The following is a 15,337-nucleotide window of genomic DNA, read 5'->3' on the forward strand; positions in this document are numbered from 1 at the left end:
AAGAAATCACATCATGAGATATTTCACTCTGGAGCAAAATGGTGGACCAATCAACCAACAACACCATCTGAAAACGGGCAGAAAAACATCAGGAGAGTGTAACTGCATTCTATCTTTTTATTCAATACCATTTTTAAATAATAAGAATCTGTACATCTCTTAAGCAGGTCTTTGACCATTCATTCCAAAAAGTAATAATGACATCAAATATTTCCTTATTAACAGTAATACAGTTGAAGTGCTTAAACCAGGCAACCAGAAGGGCCAATAGAGATCATACAGCAACAAAGGAACGGTGTACAGCACACACCCTCATATCCAGCCTCTCACACTGAATCCACTACACACTCATTTGTCCCTGTCACATACAAACACACACACACACACACACACACACAGACACACACACACACACACACAGCCCTGCAGTGCACCATACACCTCTTGATAATTAAAGACATTAAAGCAAAACTGCCTGTTCATTCAGAAACAGCACCAAACATCGAAAATCATTGCAGCAGTAATAATACTAAGCTTAACATTCCTCATTTCAGCATCATCATCATCATCATCATCATCATCATCATCAGTCATAGGAATCTTTACATCTGCAAATATACAGGATCTAACCAGTGGGGCCCCAAACTGGAGTGTTTACATGCTGAACAGTTCTGGATGCTACCGATCATCAGTCAGATCTACGCAGGCACTGCTGACTCTGAAGTCGTGCGTGTCACCCTCAGCCCAGCAGAGGGCGACACGCAACAGGTCACCAGCAAGGACATCAGTTCCTTTGTCCCACAGCTTATAAAGGAGAAAATCAGCCTGGAGTGTGTTTGACTCAGCGCCTGTTCTGCACCAAAAGTATGTGTGGAAAATAAGCAGGGTATTGCTGAGTTAAATCTGTGCAAATTCCAAGAAGACTGACTAAATTTCCAGTGAGGAACTTTTGGTGCAGAGTTTCGACACGTCTTTGTATTTGGTGATCAGACACTGGGGTTTATGTCTGCGCCCCCGGCAAGGACAGTCCCGGCTCCAGGCTGGTGGTGGTGGTTGTGGGTGTAGGAGAGGGCGGTAGGCCCTTGGGTCCTGGACAAAGCAGGCCACGTGAGGCCGCGTGGTCCCCATTCAAGTTCTTGTAGGGGTTTCTACGCGGTGGAGCTCTGAGACACATTGAGGGAAAGCGAAGGCCAGCGAGGCAGCAACCGGGACAGGAGATCACCTCCTCCTGGTCCAGAGAGTGTCCGCTGCCGGAGCCGAACGGGGATGATCCAGCGGGGTCGCTGTGGGGGGAGTGGTAGCCGTTGTTGTTGGTTGCAGTGGGAGCGCTCGCGTTGGTGGCGCTCCACCCCAAGGGTCGACTCACGACCACGTTGTTGTTGTCCAAGTTGGAGAGGGGAGGCAGGCAGGGAGGCCCGTTGGAGATGGCCGACCCCCAGCCATTTGAGAGGGTAGGGGCGGAGGGTTGGATGGGAGTTGAGGAGTGGGATGGAGGCTGGGAGAGTTTTGGGTAAGGAGACGGAGTGCTGTCTTGCGTGTCCGGGGAGCTGGTGCAGTCCATGGGCTCCTCCTCCTCATCCTCCTTGTCTTGGTCCAGCAGGTCCAGCGACAGAGGAAGCCCTGAATCACCCCCCTCCATGACCTCCTTCTCATCTCCCAACAGTCTCTCTTCTTCACTCTGTGCATCATTCCCAACCTCTACCTCAGACATGGACTCCTCCTCAGTTAGGACGGTGTTCGGCGCCGACGTGAGGTTTGGAGGAGGCGTACACGGCAGCGAGTGGCAGCGCCTGTGCCTCCTAGGTTGGTCGCTGCCGTCCGTCTCGGACGCAGAAGGGTCGTCGCAGTCTGGCGGGGGCGGCAGGGTGAAGGTGAGGGAGATGACCGACTTGCTGGGAGTGTCGAACAGCTTGATCTTGCCGCCCTTGAGGTCCTCCCTCCGAGAGAAGGGGTTGACCCGGGCAGGAGTTGCCAAGGTAACAGAGTTTGGTGTGTCTGGTGGATGAAGCATGTCAGACTTGCTGCGGGAGAGGCGAGGGTCTGACGGGAGGCAGAGGGATCGCCTTCGTTGAGAGCCGATCGATGGACAAACTGCTTTAAGGAAAAAAATAAACGGAGCTAAATATATTACAAGAACAGAACAGCTTTACCATGAGTGCCTACGGAGTGTTCGATGACTCACCTTTGACTGTTGGTTCGTCCTTCTGCTTCCTCTCAGCCTGCCTCCTCTCCAGGTCCACTACAATTTGCGAGAAGGACGGACGGACTTTTGCATTCATCTGGCAGGAGGAAGAAACCAAGACGAAACATTTAACGATTAAATCAATGACTTCCTGATCTAACTGTCCAACTTTAACGTTAGCCTGTTGCAGACAGACAATTGGAAAACATTACTGTCTTCATCTATCTGAGATAATAACAGCCGTCAGAGGTTTAAACACAGGTTACAGAAACACTATGATTACTCCATTTAAACGTGACACGACCTTTAGGGATAATCCTACAACGCTTCATTTGTTACGAAAGACATGACACAACCCCTACTTCTCTTCTGCAATGCTTGTAGAAACCAATAAATGTTTGCATCGATGTGGACATTGCTGAGAGGTGTTGATTCAACTGTATGATGATTCTTGAGGATACAGACCTGTATGCTATATACTCCGGACTTATCAGACATGTTGCACAACCTGACAACTTTCTTAGACTTTCTCATCATAAAATCGTAAAGTAGCTCAATGTGCACCATCAGAGAAGAGAACTGTAGACTAAACAGATGGAGCAAGGAGGAAATTATTAATTAATTAGGTTTTTCCAGATGAGTGTTTCTTACATTACAGCAGGCGATGGTCAGTTCCAGGAAATCAGGAGGACAGTCTCCAACCATCTGCTGAAAGGCCTCCACATCCAGACCAAAATCCTGGAAGAAAATGCCATGAAAATGTTTTTTTGTTGTATATTCAAAACTGTTCATGTTCTTTTTTTCTCTGGTTCAACATATTCTTTAAAAAAAAAAATAAATAAAATTTAAGAGCCCTTTAAATGAGCTGACAGTTAAGTAGCCTCAGCTGCTGGCCACAAGGGGGAGAAATGCTCTCTCTTCAAAAGGACATCAATATGTGTTAAACACTGATGCTGTGTCCTAAATTCATACCGACTACTCAAAGTGTTAAGTGTAATTTATTATGCTGTTATTGCACCATTTGTGCCAACAAGACCGATTTGAAATTACTTTATTTTTGTTGCTTTCCCGGTTAAAAACACACCGGGTAACATACCAGTGTAACTAAGCACATTTACTCGACTGCTGTACTTACGTGGAGAACAGGAACCTTAAAATTGCACTTGAGAATTTACATTTTCTGCTATTTTCCCACTACACTACATTTTGAAGGCAAGTATTATACATTTTACTCCACCAAATGTATTTGATGACCTTAATCAGTAGTTACTTTGCAGATTACATGCTGCATCAGAGTCAAGGTAGCATATATTCTAAATCTAATAAATATATGTATTATTTACTGTGCTTTTGATACTATTAAAAAGTACAATTCTGGACATAAAAATCACATTTTATAAACTGTTTTTCTACTCAAGTACATTTATCAGATCTTTTAAGGGCTATTCATGTATCACTGTCTTTGAAGTAAGCAGGAGTTTCACAAAGCATTTGTTGAATTCACAAAATCATTAAAAAAAAAGGCACTGAAGTAACTCCTAAACCATTTCTTAAATATAATTTGGTTGCAGTATTGAGCTCTTTAGCAGAGACAATTTTGTGGTCATGAAGTCTTTTATTAGAGATAAGAAAGTCATCTTCCTGTTTGTCCAAGACAACAATCAGCACTTTGATTCTAAACTGTGATATCCACCATATCACGCAGTTTTTAATATCATCTCTGTCATGGTGAAACTGTTGCTTAAAGTCGCATCTTGCGCAACAGTCATGTGCTGGAGCCGCTTTTGAAATACTGGCAGCCCTACTTGAACTGTCATTGATGGTGTTAATATGAATGTTCAGTTTCCCTTACAGCTCACGGACGCAGTTATATAATACAAAAAGGGCTCTATGAAATGAGACATGAATGTGATGATGAATATGTGATGATAGGCGAACGAGGGGGGGGGATGATGAAAACCGCTGTCCTCGGTACCTCAGTGCGTGGCAGGATGTCGGGGTCGGCCTGTATCCTCGCGATGACCTCACACAGGATGATCCCGAACGCAAACACATCCACCTGCAGGGAGAGGAAGACGGGTCGATCAGAGACGGATGGATTCACATCGAGAGGGAGAGAGAGATCAAATTAAAAACAGGAAGAGACAGCTACCACTTTTACTGCTCTGGTGACTTTTCAACCAAACTCCATTCAAATATCGTTCATCTTTAATGTCTCAACAAAAACACTCAAATATTCTGGTTGATCTTGTGTGTTTTCTAGTTAGTTAAGACACACGTGAAAGAGGGCAGGGTGGGCAACTCATTTAGCCTTTAATTTCTCTCCTAGGCTATATCGGCGTATGCTTTCTCCATGTACTTTTCTCCCGATGTGTGGTTTAAATATCCGATTATGTAACATATGTCGTTTGTATTATTTTTGGAAATGCAGTCTAAAAATAAGCACTACTTTCTGGATCTGGTTTGCACTAATTTGTAGTTTCATGTGAGGCCCAGTCAGGCTGCATTACACAGAAGAAAAAAACAAAACGACATCACCATCCCTTAAATGAAACTCTAACAAGCAATCAGAGTTTCCACTCAGCTACGCAGAAAAACTACCCGTCAACCCAGGCCAATAAGTGCAGCTCTTACATAACCAAATTCCTGCTCGCCTCTGACATACTGATTTATTAAATATTTATTGCTTTACTTCACTGCCTCGGTTTTATTTGACCGGCTGTCATCATGCCCACTGTGGACCTTGAACTCTTGCAACAATCCGCGGCCGGACGGCCAGCGAGGGAAAGTGATCCGTCAGTACCTTCTCATTATAGACCTCCCCTCGGAGCACCTCCGGGGCCATCCAGTAGGGGGAGCCGACCACAGCCAGAGGCTCCTGGTCCTCTTCCTCACTGTGGAGAGAAGGAAGAGGAGAAAGGGGAGAGTCATGTTAAGAAAAAACATTAAATTCCAGTTCACCTGAGATTAAAAAGGGCTTCTTGTATTCAATTTTGGGGAAATTGATTAAAACAAACAAAATCACATGGAGTGGAATAATGTCTCTTTATGGGCTTATGAATTAATTTCACAAAAAATTTAATATAAAAAAAATATATATATAGTGGTGCCCATTGATCTTGATCTTGCCATCATTTGTGGAACCAAACCTCAGGATGAGAAAATTGAGCCAAACAAAAGTTGCATAATGTTGCTTTAAAGATATTTTAATGCTATTTTTAGACAAAGAAAGCAATGTGAACACGTGTAAGTAACTGTGATGGCCATTTTTTATAATTTAATTTTCATCTTTGAAAATGATCAGCAGATTAAATAGTGATTAAAAACACATAATTGTAGAAACCCAGAGTGAAAGTCTTGGTTCCACAACTATATCAAATATGCCGGCGTGAGCATCAGAAGGTGAATAATGCATGTTTGTCCACGGTGATGTGTGAGAAACGATGAAAACACATTTTTCGCCGTTCGGGAGAGTCGGACGGGACGAGGGCGACAGGTAAACAAAACGGTCGGGACAAGAAGAGTCAGGCAAGCGGGCATCGCACTCCGTTTCATTACACACGACCCAATCAGGAGGTTTTATGGGGCGAAAAAAAACTTGGCTCCGCTGGTGTTTGTGTGCACTTCCTGTATCTAAGAAACCGCCGTGTTTTTCAGTTATGCAGAGATGTCGTTACGCAATTTTAAGCCGAACGAATAAAGGAAGGAACACGAGAATGTGCAAGGACAACGTGCTCACACACACGTACACACAAACACACACACACACACACACACACACACACACCCTGCTGGCAGACACTTCCCCTCTGTGCTATTTCCATCTGCTACTGTGGGCTATGATACTGCAGAAAAATACAGTGAGGGAAGTGATGGCAGAGGGAGAAACGACGAGCCGAGACGGTCGAGGCTCCCAACGTAAACACAACATGGAGAGGTTGACTGGCAGGGAAAAAAAAATAAAAAATATCTTGACAAAAAGCTCATAAATGAGCAGAAAGAGTGAACCCCAGAGGGATGATGGAAGACTAAAAAGGACAGGAGTGACTTGTAGTAAGAGGGGCAGCAGAGATCCAGTAAGAGCAAATGGAGGAGGACTGGAATAGTTTGACCTTATTTGGAGTGCTTTTCCTAAACCCCCTTCATCTCCTCTCCTCCATGCCACGAGCACAGTGGTAGCCCTCCAACACAAACACACACTCATTGGGAGAAAGGTTGTCAACATTGTCCATTCTCCGCGAGCGCCCTGTCACAGGATACAAGAGTGTTTGCCTCAAATATAAAGCAAACATGCCCTTGAATGCGACGGAAACGCAATTCACCAGCTGCTATTGAAACAGAGGCTCGGGGCAAACAGAGGCTCCGTGTGCACGACAGCTGCAGGTATGCAAAAAAATACACGACGACACACATTCAGGTGCGAGGCATGCATGCGTCACACAGCCACTGTTTAGCTTCATGCACATGCACTTCCAAGCTTATCTGATGGATCCTCAAGGCAAAAGTAAAAAATAAAGAATCTCCAAAGTTACAAGCTTTTTACCCTCCCGACAGTGAAGTAGACTTGTGAAAACATGAAAAAGGTGACGGGGCACAAACTGGGCCGGAGGAAACGCGCACACACGCACACACACAGGAAAGGGCCAGGTTACAGCGGCAGCTGGGTCGTCTCAGCAAGAGCTGTGTGTTTACTAAATGACTGCAGGCTGAGCGAGGAGGGGAGGACGAGCAGCTAATGGGACATTACTGAGTGTCTGTGGGCAGCGGCCTCTCTTTCAGCCTCGACATCCAGCTCCCAACAGTCCAGCTGATGCATTTATGGAGACGATGTTCTTAAAAAAGGGGTCACATCATGCAGCCGCTTGTTGACTAAAGTTCTGAAGCCTCGGCCGTGGCATCATGGCTGTCGGCGTCTCAGAAGTGACCATGTTTGGATGAGAAGGCGAGCCGGGGAGGAAGTCCTGATCGGATCTGACTGAGAAACCCGAGGACGCGCCGTCGCAAGCTACTTCTCAATCATAGGTAGCTGCACCCCGAAGCACACCGTCTGTTTTCCTCCAAACAGGACCGTGATATGCAAAGAAATATGAACATCATGCTGAGTTGAGGACTTGAAACTAGCCACTGTGACCATAAACTCATTAGGAAACTCTTCACTGAGGTCATACATCGAGGGGGAGATGAAGGGTCATTTTCTCATAAACTTACACGTATTCAGGCTTCTTTTTGAAACCAGGTGGCCTTGAGAAAAAAAATGTAGGTTTAAAGAACAGAGGAAAGGAGCAGTTAAGATGTAGCATGACACACTGGGAACAAGTTTTATTGAAGCACTTAGAGAATATCGACCAGCTGTTAAATTGTCGTTGTCTTGCCAAGAGATAAAAAGAGAAAAAGTGATACCAGTCTCACTTCTGCACATCAAATTGGCTGTAATCAATATTTTATTATAACAACAAAAACAACGGACCACAGGATTGTCCTGTGTACGTGAAAGAGGTTCATCTGTGGTGATAAACCAGCAGAATTATTGCTGCAGAGCCCCTGAACTCCACAGAGCTTTACAGCACCTCTCAGCCCTGTGTTTTAGACTCATGCCCCACAGCTTTAATGTTTCGGTTCAGTCTCACTGCTCTCAGCAGCAGCAGGCAGCGCTTTTTATGACCAAAAAAAAAGAAAAAAAAAAAAAAAGGGAAAACCTACTGTACAATATCAGCAGACAGACACAGTTGGCATCTAGCAGGTGAATATAGTGTAGCGTTCAGCAGCTAAATATCTACCTTCAGGGGTTGGTAGAGACCAAATACGAGCTAAAACAAAGTGAAGATTCTACATGTGGATAGAAATGTGACTAAAATTAACACTCATGTCACTGCTGGACGTGAACATAAACACCTGTTTCCTATCATCTTAGCTTAGCGTGATGCCTGGGTACAGGGGAAACCATTGCTTCTAACACTTAACACTTCTACACACTCAATAATTATCTTGTTTGTTTGATCTGTTCAAAAGTTCTCCGGAGTATAGGTGATACTTCCAGTGCAAGCATGCTAGTTAAGTGACATATCATAATACCCACTGGTGGCACTTAAAGCCTTTACAAGTGTTAGCCAAGCGGGCTAAGCTATAATAGCAGTGCTCACTCGAGTATGTTGCTACCCTAGATCTTCATAAATGACTGATGTGACGGACTAATTGCTCTGAAAGACAAGGATTAGCAATCCTGTTAGCATGGTAAATGCTAGTTGTGGTTAAGGGAGGAAATAAAAAATATATATACTTTTAACAAATCACCACTGAGCTCCTTCTCCTTACTTAATTCTTATTCTTTTAAAGACTGAATCAACCTGTAGACGGACATCAAATCTTCGTTTAGCTGATCTGAGTGAATGAAAACCAGCCAAGTCACAAATCTAGCGATCCAAGATCTTCCATGAGCCTGTTGAGATGGTTTAAACAGAAGTTTTTCCTTGAACTTGGCTGATAAAGATAGTTTTTTTTTCCCCATACTGGAGACCGCTTTCATTTCCCCTTTTCCAAGTTTTTGAGATTTTCATGTGTGTAACACTATTCCCAATCAGCACTGGGAATACCAGAGCAGCATTTTTCCTTCTGTGCCGTCAAGTATTTTTCTCATGGTGGTTATCGCTACTTTTATTACTGCATGAGGTCACCGGAGAACCAGCTGAAGAGAATTAAACACGCTGGCTGTAACCATGCCGGTCATTAATGTTCAGGAAAATTTATGGCGGTGGGAAAAAAAAAAAAAAAAAAAACGCTGCATAAATGTCACTGCATATTAAAAATCACACAGCTGCAAACACGGAGGAGGAAACGCGTCGCGACGACAGCGGCGGAGCGGGTGACTACATTTGGACGGCACCTCTGTGAGTCAGGCCTCCGTCTGCCATCGCGCTCTTTTTCCTCATTTCACAATATTAAATAAAAAAAAGTTCTCCAAAGGGCCGACCACAACATTCTGCAGAATTTGGAAAAAAAAAACAAAACTTGACTGGGGTTTGGTGTGAATCACTTGGCGTGTGTGACTGTGTCTCATCTGAGAAAAGAGAAGCTGCGCTCTTTTGTGAACACTTTGCTCCGACGGACACGACAGCGGCGACGAACAATGCAAAAGAGAGAGAGAAAGAGAGGTGGAGGAATGTGAGATTTATTGAGCGCGACTTATCTAATCGCACACAGGTTTTGATGAATGGACTGACCTGTAATCTGGGATCTTCTCCGCCAGGCCAAAGTCCCCCACAACAGCTGAGCACACGCAGCCCTCCCAGCGCACCAGGCAGTTCTGCACAGAGGGGTCAGAGGTCACACACACACACACACACACACACAACACATCACCTTTACTGCTTCCACGTGTGTGTTCGTTCCTGTCTTTACGGCTGCGCTGTTTGTCTTTAAACAGCGTGATCGTGTAGGCGCGTTTCCAAAAGGTACATTTCACAAAAAATTAACAAAAAACAGTCGATTTCTGTGCCGGTTTCCACTACAAAGTGAATACTTCCACAGACTTCTGGCCCTGAGGGCTCCTGGTTCACCATATGGCAATTAGTTTGTCGCAATTCAATTAATTACAAATTTACACGCACCACTTAATCGCAATCTAAGCCTGAATGGGAAGGGCCTGAAGGTAGGGTTGGGCCAGCGAACGAGGCCACAGAGAGAAAGTGAGAGAAGAAAGTAGTTTGTTGCTGCTCGCTGCACCTATATTTCATAGTAAAGCATCAGTATGAAACTTTTTAGCTTAAAGCTGTAGCTTAGCTTCTCAGCTTCAAACTCACATTGATGGTACAGTGTCTTGTAACGGGGTGAATAGTGTCTCTATCGCTTGTTTTTGCTCTATGTAACTTCACACGTTCACTTCAACATACAAGTTTTCAACACACAACATTGTGATGATGTGATGAGTTTTGTCTGCAGTCAGCATCGTCTGACAAACTGTTACAGACCTGGGATTTATATTTACAGCAGTGGTGCTGCACTCAGAAACTGGGGGGGGGGCAAATCACATTTAAAGTCAATTTCTACACAATGGTTCTTTAAGGCAGCCCTTCTCGAAATTGGATATTTGGTAAAATATGTTTTAAATCAAGTATTTCAGAAGCTGTATGGGACTCTGAGCTACTCTAAAGCCTTACAGTAAGCAAGCTAGAGGCGATTTCGCGTGACCATCATCTGATTTGGCTGTAGTTTTGGGACGTTGGAAAGTTAACGGCAAGTGGTCTGAGGTTTTTTTTTTTTTTTTTTTAATTGGTTAAGCTGTCCTTGGTCCGAAATAAGGTTGCGAAACACTGCTTTTAAGTGACAGTACAAAGATAATTACCAAATCAAAAATGCCTCATCCTGTTGTGAGAAGTTAAAAATGTACAAGTAGAAATGCACGATACCATCAGCATCTGATGTAACAGGCTGGTAAGATGGTGACATTATGTGCACGGGACACAAACGGTTTCTTCCGTCTCTTTCCCCCGCCCCCCCACCATGTTCTTTTCTCATTCCTTTAAAATGTCTGTTTTTAAAACTGCTGCATACAGTATTATTCATCTTTTTCTAGCCTACTGTAAGCTTACACATTCACTTTCCACCCAGCCCTCTGGTTCTGACCTCCTATACATCCACTGTGCGTCATTTCCCAACAGATCCTTTTTGTTGACAGAGTTGGACGATCTGTGACGCACTCGCTAAGCCTCTAAATCTGCACCAGAGGCTGAACATCAAGATCAAAAACATCACCAAGTTGCAGGACTCGTGTTTAAAACGTTCACTTGCTCTTCTCCCATCAGAACATCCGTATAATAAGTTTGCTGTGCATGTACTACACATGTATCGCTGCCTCAGGAGCCGAGTCCCTGCGGAAGGATCAATCTGTGCTGATGTTCAGTGGTGTGTGTGTGTGTGTGTGCCGTTCGTGTGCACTGATGCGTGTGTGTTTGTGCGTGGCGTCACCTTGGAGGTGAGGTCTCTGTGGAAGATGCCCTTGCTGTGCAGGTACTGCAGTCCCCGGGCGACGTCCAGAGCCAGGCTGAGCCGCAGGCTCCACGACAGGTACATGTCGCTGCCCAACAGCTGCTCCAGGTTGCCGCCGTTGATGTACTGGATCATCAACGGAAAAGGAGTTAATTACACACAAATCAGCACACGATGAGTTCAGTGCATTGTGAAATTGCTTGGGTTTTTAATAATGACGCTGCTTCTCTTATTTTTTTGGGAAACTGGGACCTAAATGTCTCACTGAGTGAGGCCGGAATTGTTTCATTTCCTCCTTTTATTGCCTCGTTTCATTGACGCTTTCACGTTTATTTTACTCTTCCTCCTGAAGAACCTTTTCGCTTTTATTCCGAAAGGTGACGTACAAATACAGACTATCGCCACATGTAATTTGCGAGAAAGTAAATTATGTGTCAATCACTGTGACGTCTTTTGTCGAAAATGCCAAGTATTTGTTGGTGGCAGCTTTTAATCGAGAGACTTTTCTTTGTTTTACATCACTGTAAAGTGAATTTCTCAGTATTTTAGAGGGTTTTAACAAGCAACATGTAGAAGATTTCACTTTGAGTTATGGGACACTTAAATTTGATCTGCATTTGTGCCATTTTGATTTTTTAGATCGTGACAGAAACACTTAAGTGGCCAGAATGTCATTTTCTGACCTTTAATAGACTTAACACTGATCAATTACTTGAAACAACAAGAAGTCAATTTACGGACCGTAAAATTGATTTCACCATCCATCAGCTAAGCCTTTGATTGGGCCAATTGATCACCAGTTCATGAATTAAAACAAGAGGGTCACTTTTAATCCCCGTGTGTCTGAAACCCGGCTGACCTTATCCGTCAAACATTATCACGTGTCACAACACCAGACCACCAAATCCTCCCTCAACCGTCGACCTTTTTCCTTCCCCTCTCACTGTTGAGCTGCTCGGTTACCATGACAACATCAGGTAAACCCCTCGACGGCTAAGAAACGGGTGAAATGTCACAGGCTGCCTGACCTCAACTAAAGCCGGCAGTCAGACACACAAATGGTCTCAGCAGAAGCACCTGTAAGTGTTTACGCTCTAAAACCAAGATGTGACAATGATCAATGTGTCTGATTACTGAACTACCAATTTAACATCTTAAAATAAATTTTAAAGAGCATCACAAACTTGAGCAGATGTGATAAAAAGTTGTTTTGGTTTACGATACAGGAAACGAGAGAGAAAGCTTCAGAATTTTAATATCCAAAATATTAATGACCTAAAACAAACTCATGAATATTTATTTTTTCCATAGCTGAATAAACAAGCTGTTCTCAGAGGAAAATAAGCTCACTGGAACACTGTTGAAGCTAGAAATGTGGCTGGGTCCGCCACATATAAACAAAGAGAAACAGTATGAAATTGTATTGTCCTTTAAGAACAGTTTGTTTATTCACTTTATTCAGTCATAAAACAAGGAGAGTTTGTTTGTTTTGGCATAAAAGTAAATGAAGATCGTTCTCTACAGATTAAAAACTATATAGTGCACCTTTAAAATTCTGTAAATCATGTCCCAGTAGGAAGTAAGAGGGCAAAGATTGATTGGATGTTTTGCATGCCACGTCATGTGTGCTACTAATTTAACATTTAAATGTGAACTTCACTGTAAAGTTAGCTCAAAAATGAGCTAAGGTGACGTAAACACGATATTTCTTCTGCTGCACAACACATTTACATGTAGAGATATACTTAAAATGTTGATTTTTACCAATTTCCAACATAAAATGCCACAAATGCAGACCTGCAGCTGAACTAAAAGAAGGTTATCGCCTCAGAATTTATAGATAAAAAGGTTGTCAAAAAAAATCTGAACTGGCCTGTCATGATTTGCTTCCAATTCATTCATTGCTGCCCAATTTAAAGCCTGCTGCTTTCAGGTAATAATATCTAATATCTAAAATGAAATACAAGCGTACTCTTCTGCTCAGCTGCAGTTCAATTAGCGCCTTACCTCTGTGAGAGCGTGAAGCTGCCCCTCATGGACACACACTCCTATAAACCTGCAGGCAGAGCAGACAGACACACAGCTGTAACAACAGGAGGGGAACGACGGCATGGAAGAAAAAAAAACAAAACAAAAAACATATTTCATGACAAGCCAGCGTAAAGCAGGTAGAAGAAAAATAAAACAAGGACAGCACATCCAGAATCAAACGTTTCGGCCACCTGAGTATGTTGGGGTGTGACAGCCGGTTCATGAGCTGGACCTCCCTGAGCATGTTGGCTCTGTTACTGGCCAGGATGTTCATCTTCAGAGCCATGACCTGACCCGACACCCGGTGCTGCACCTGCACCAAAAAACAACAAAAAATGCTTTTATTTTCAACCACAACCGACACTGAAATCATTTTAAAACTTTTTGCTCAACTTCATTTGCATAGAAATCGAAAAACAAAAAGGAAATGTTGCAACACCGCTTCGAAAAACACACTTTAAGAAACAGTATCTGGTCCTGCAGACTCTCTGGGGGCAATTAATGCTTGTTCCACTGTTAAAAGAGACATGACAGGTATTTAAAAAAAACACCTCAGCACACATGAGCACCTACCGTATCACAGGCATGTTCAGGCCTGCAGCACACGATTTACAATGAAGATCTATTATAAATACTTTCATCTCATCTGTTAACACGTTCTGAACCAATAAAAGTCGCTTTCTGGAACCCGTCCATAAAACATTAGCAGGTCAGTTGAGTTTCTTCATTTGTTTTGGCTGCTGCTCTGCCCCCGCCTGCTGCCATGGCAATGGCTCCGTCTGGTATGGTAATCATGGTGACGCAACACACCGCGCCCCCCTGCCACCCCCCCCCCTCCCTCAGGCTACATGTTAGTGCATATTTGCTTGGCGAGTAGTTTGACTTCCAAAAAGAAACAGAGTAGCAGACGAGCATCAAATACTCTGATGGAGCATGCAGAGAGAAGAAGTCAGAGGTGTTTCTGTGTGTGTGTGTGTGTGTGTGTGTGTTTTACACTGTGTTAATAATGTGTGTGTGTGTGTGTGAAAGCCAAGTACTGTATGGGTGTAATTATCACTGTGAGATACTGTAAAAGCAAGTGGAGGCAAAAAAAAAACAAAACATTGGCATTATGCAACAGCAAGACAGAAAAGAAAGACAGCAGGAGCTGCTGCTTTACATTTTCTTTATGATTTTAGTTTTTTTTTCCCATAGTTGTGATATGAAGTTGATCTTTTGTGTTGGTGCATTTCCGTTACATCATTCTGTGATCTTTAAAATGGATCTGATCTGTAACCTTCTGATCTTAAAAAAGAAACGTTCTCCTCATTTTCTTTCTTTTTCGTTTGGTTTTCAAATTTGCTCATGTATTCTTTTAACTCCAAGTAAATGTCTTAAATCTTAAAAATATTTACATATAACTCACTTTGTTTTAAAATGCTATTAAATGTACTCCAACACAGCTGTCTATTCCACTAAGTGTTCCAATGTCCAGATCCTGCATACTGAACAAGACTAAGAACCTTCAGTGATGCTAGCAGCTAATGCTCACGTTAGCTCTGCTAGCATGCTAACAATGACAAAGCAAACATATTTATGACATCAAGTTTTTTTTCCTTCTCTAAAGTAAATGCAGTGGGGTTTTTTTCCCTATGAAACAGCCACCATTTTAGCTTAGCATATTAGCATGCTAACATTTACTAATTAGCACTAAAACACAAAAGTGCAGCTGTAGCAGGTTTCTGGACATGAAACAAAAAGGTACTCAATTGCTGATTGGTTTGTGTTCACAGGCAACATGTGGGAAGTTACTCGACACCCGTATGGAGAACTTTAAAACAATCACTGCTACTTAATAATACAGTGCATTTGTGAGTAACAGCAGGATGCAATCTTCAGGGCCGCACTTCTGTTTGCATTTAGGATCAGGCATCAGTCTTTTAATGCCTGACTGCAAAACAAATCTCCTTCCAGCTAATAATAAAGTTTCACCGGCGTGGGCGTGTTTCAGGTTGTGTCTTCGTGAGTGACATGAGTGTGTAATGAAAGACAGGGAGGGAGGGAGGGAAGGAGGAGTGGACGAGTGGAGTGTGTGAGCGGTCAAAGTCTGCAGCTGAAGTCAGTGTGACACTGGCCCGGATCTCAGCTGGGCTCTGGATCAGA

At 43.3% G+C, this 15,337-nt stretch overlaps 1 protein-coding gene across 2 annotated transcripts in view; it reads right to left on the reverse strand.

Annotated features, from left to right (window-relative positions):
* Nucleotides 1–103: 103 nt before the first annotated feature.
* The window catches only part of tesk1 (testis associated actin remodelling kinase 1), a 29,259-nt gene continuing 14,025 nt past the window's right edge, over nucleotides 104–15,337 (reverse strand). Inside the window, exons 3-12 of one of the 2 annotated variants that reach the window (XM_037112577.1) lie at nucleotides 13,387–13,508; nucleotides 13,172–13,220; nucleotides 11,144–11,290; nucleotides 9,400–9,482; nucleotides 4,986–5,076; nucleotides 4,158–4,241; nucleotides 2,834–2,920; nucleotides 2,183–2,279; nucleotides 970–2,094; nucleotides 104–859 (exon numbers count right to left, since the gene is read on the reverse strand). In XM_037112577.1, coding sequence (XP_036968472.1) covers nucleotides 1,001–2,094; nucleotides 2,183–2,279; nucleotides 2,834–2,920; nucleotides 4,158–4,241; nucleotides 4,986–5,076; nucleotides 9,400–9,482; nucleotides 11,144–11,290; nucleotides 13,172–13,220; nucleotides 13,387–13,508 — 1,854 coding nt within the window. In that variant the 3' untranslated portion in view covers nucleotides 104–859; nucleotides 970–1,000. Of the gene's footprint in view, nucleotides 2,095–2,182; nucleotides 2,280–2,833; nucleotides 2,921–4,157; nucleotides 4,242–4,985; nucleotides 5,077–9,399; nucleotides 9,483–11,143; nucleotides 11,291–13,171; nucleotides 13,221–13,386; nucleotides 13,509–15,337 lie in introns of both variants that reach the window. The other variant, XM_037112578.1, reaches the window with a different exon arrangement.

The sequence above is a fragment of the Acanthopagrus latus genome, chromosome 10 (assembly GCF_904848185.1).
Source record: "Acanthopagrus latus isolate v.2019 chromosome 10, fAcaLat1.1, whole genome shotgun sequence".
NCBI lineage: Eukaryota > Metazoa > Chordata > Actinopteri > Spariformes > Sparidae > Acanthopagrus > Acanthopagrus latus.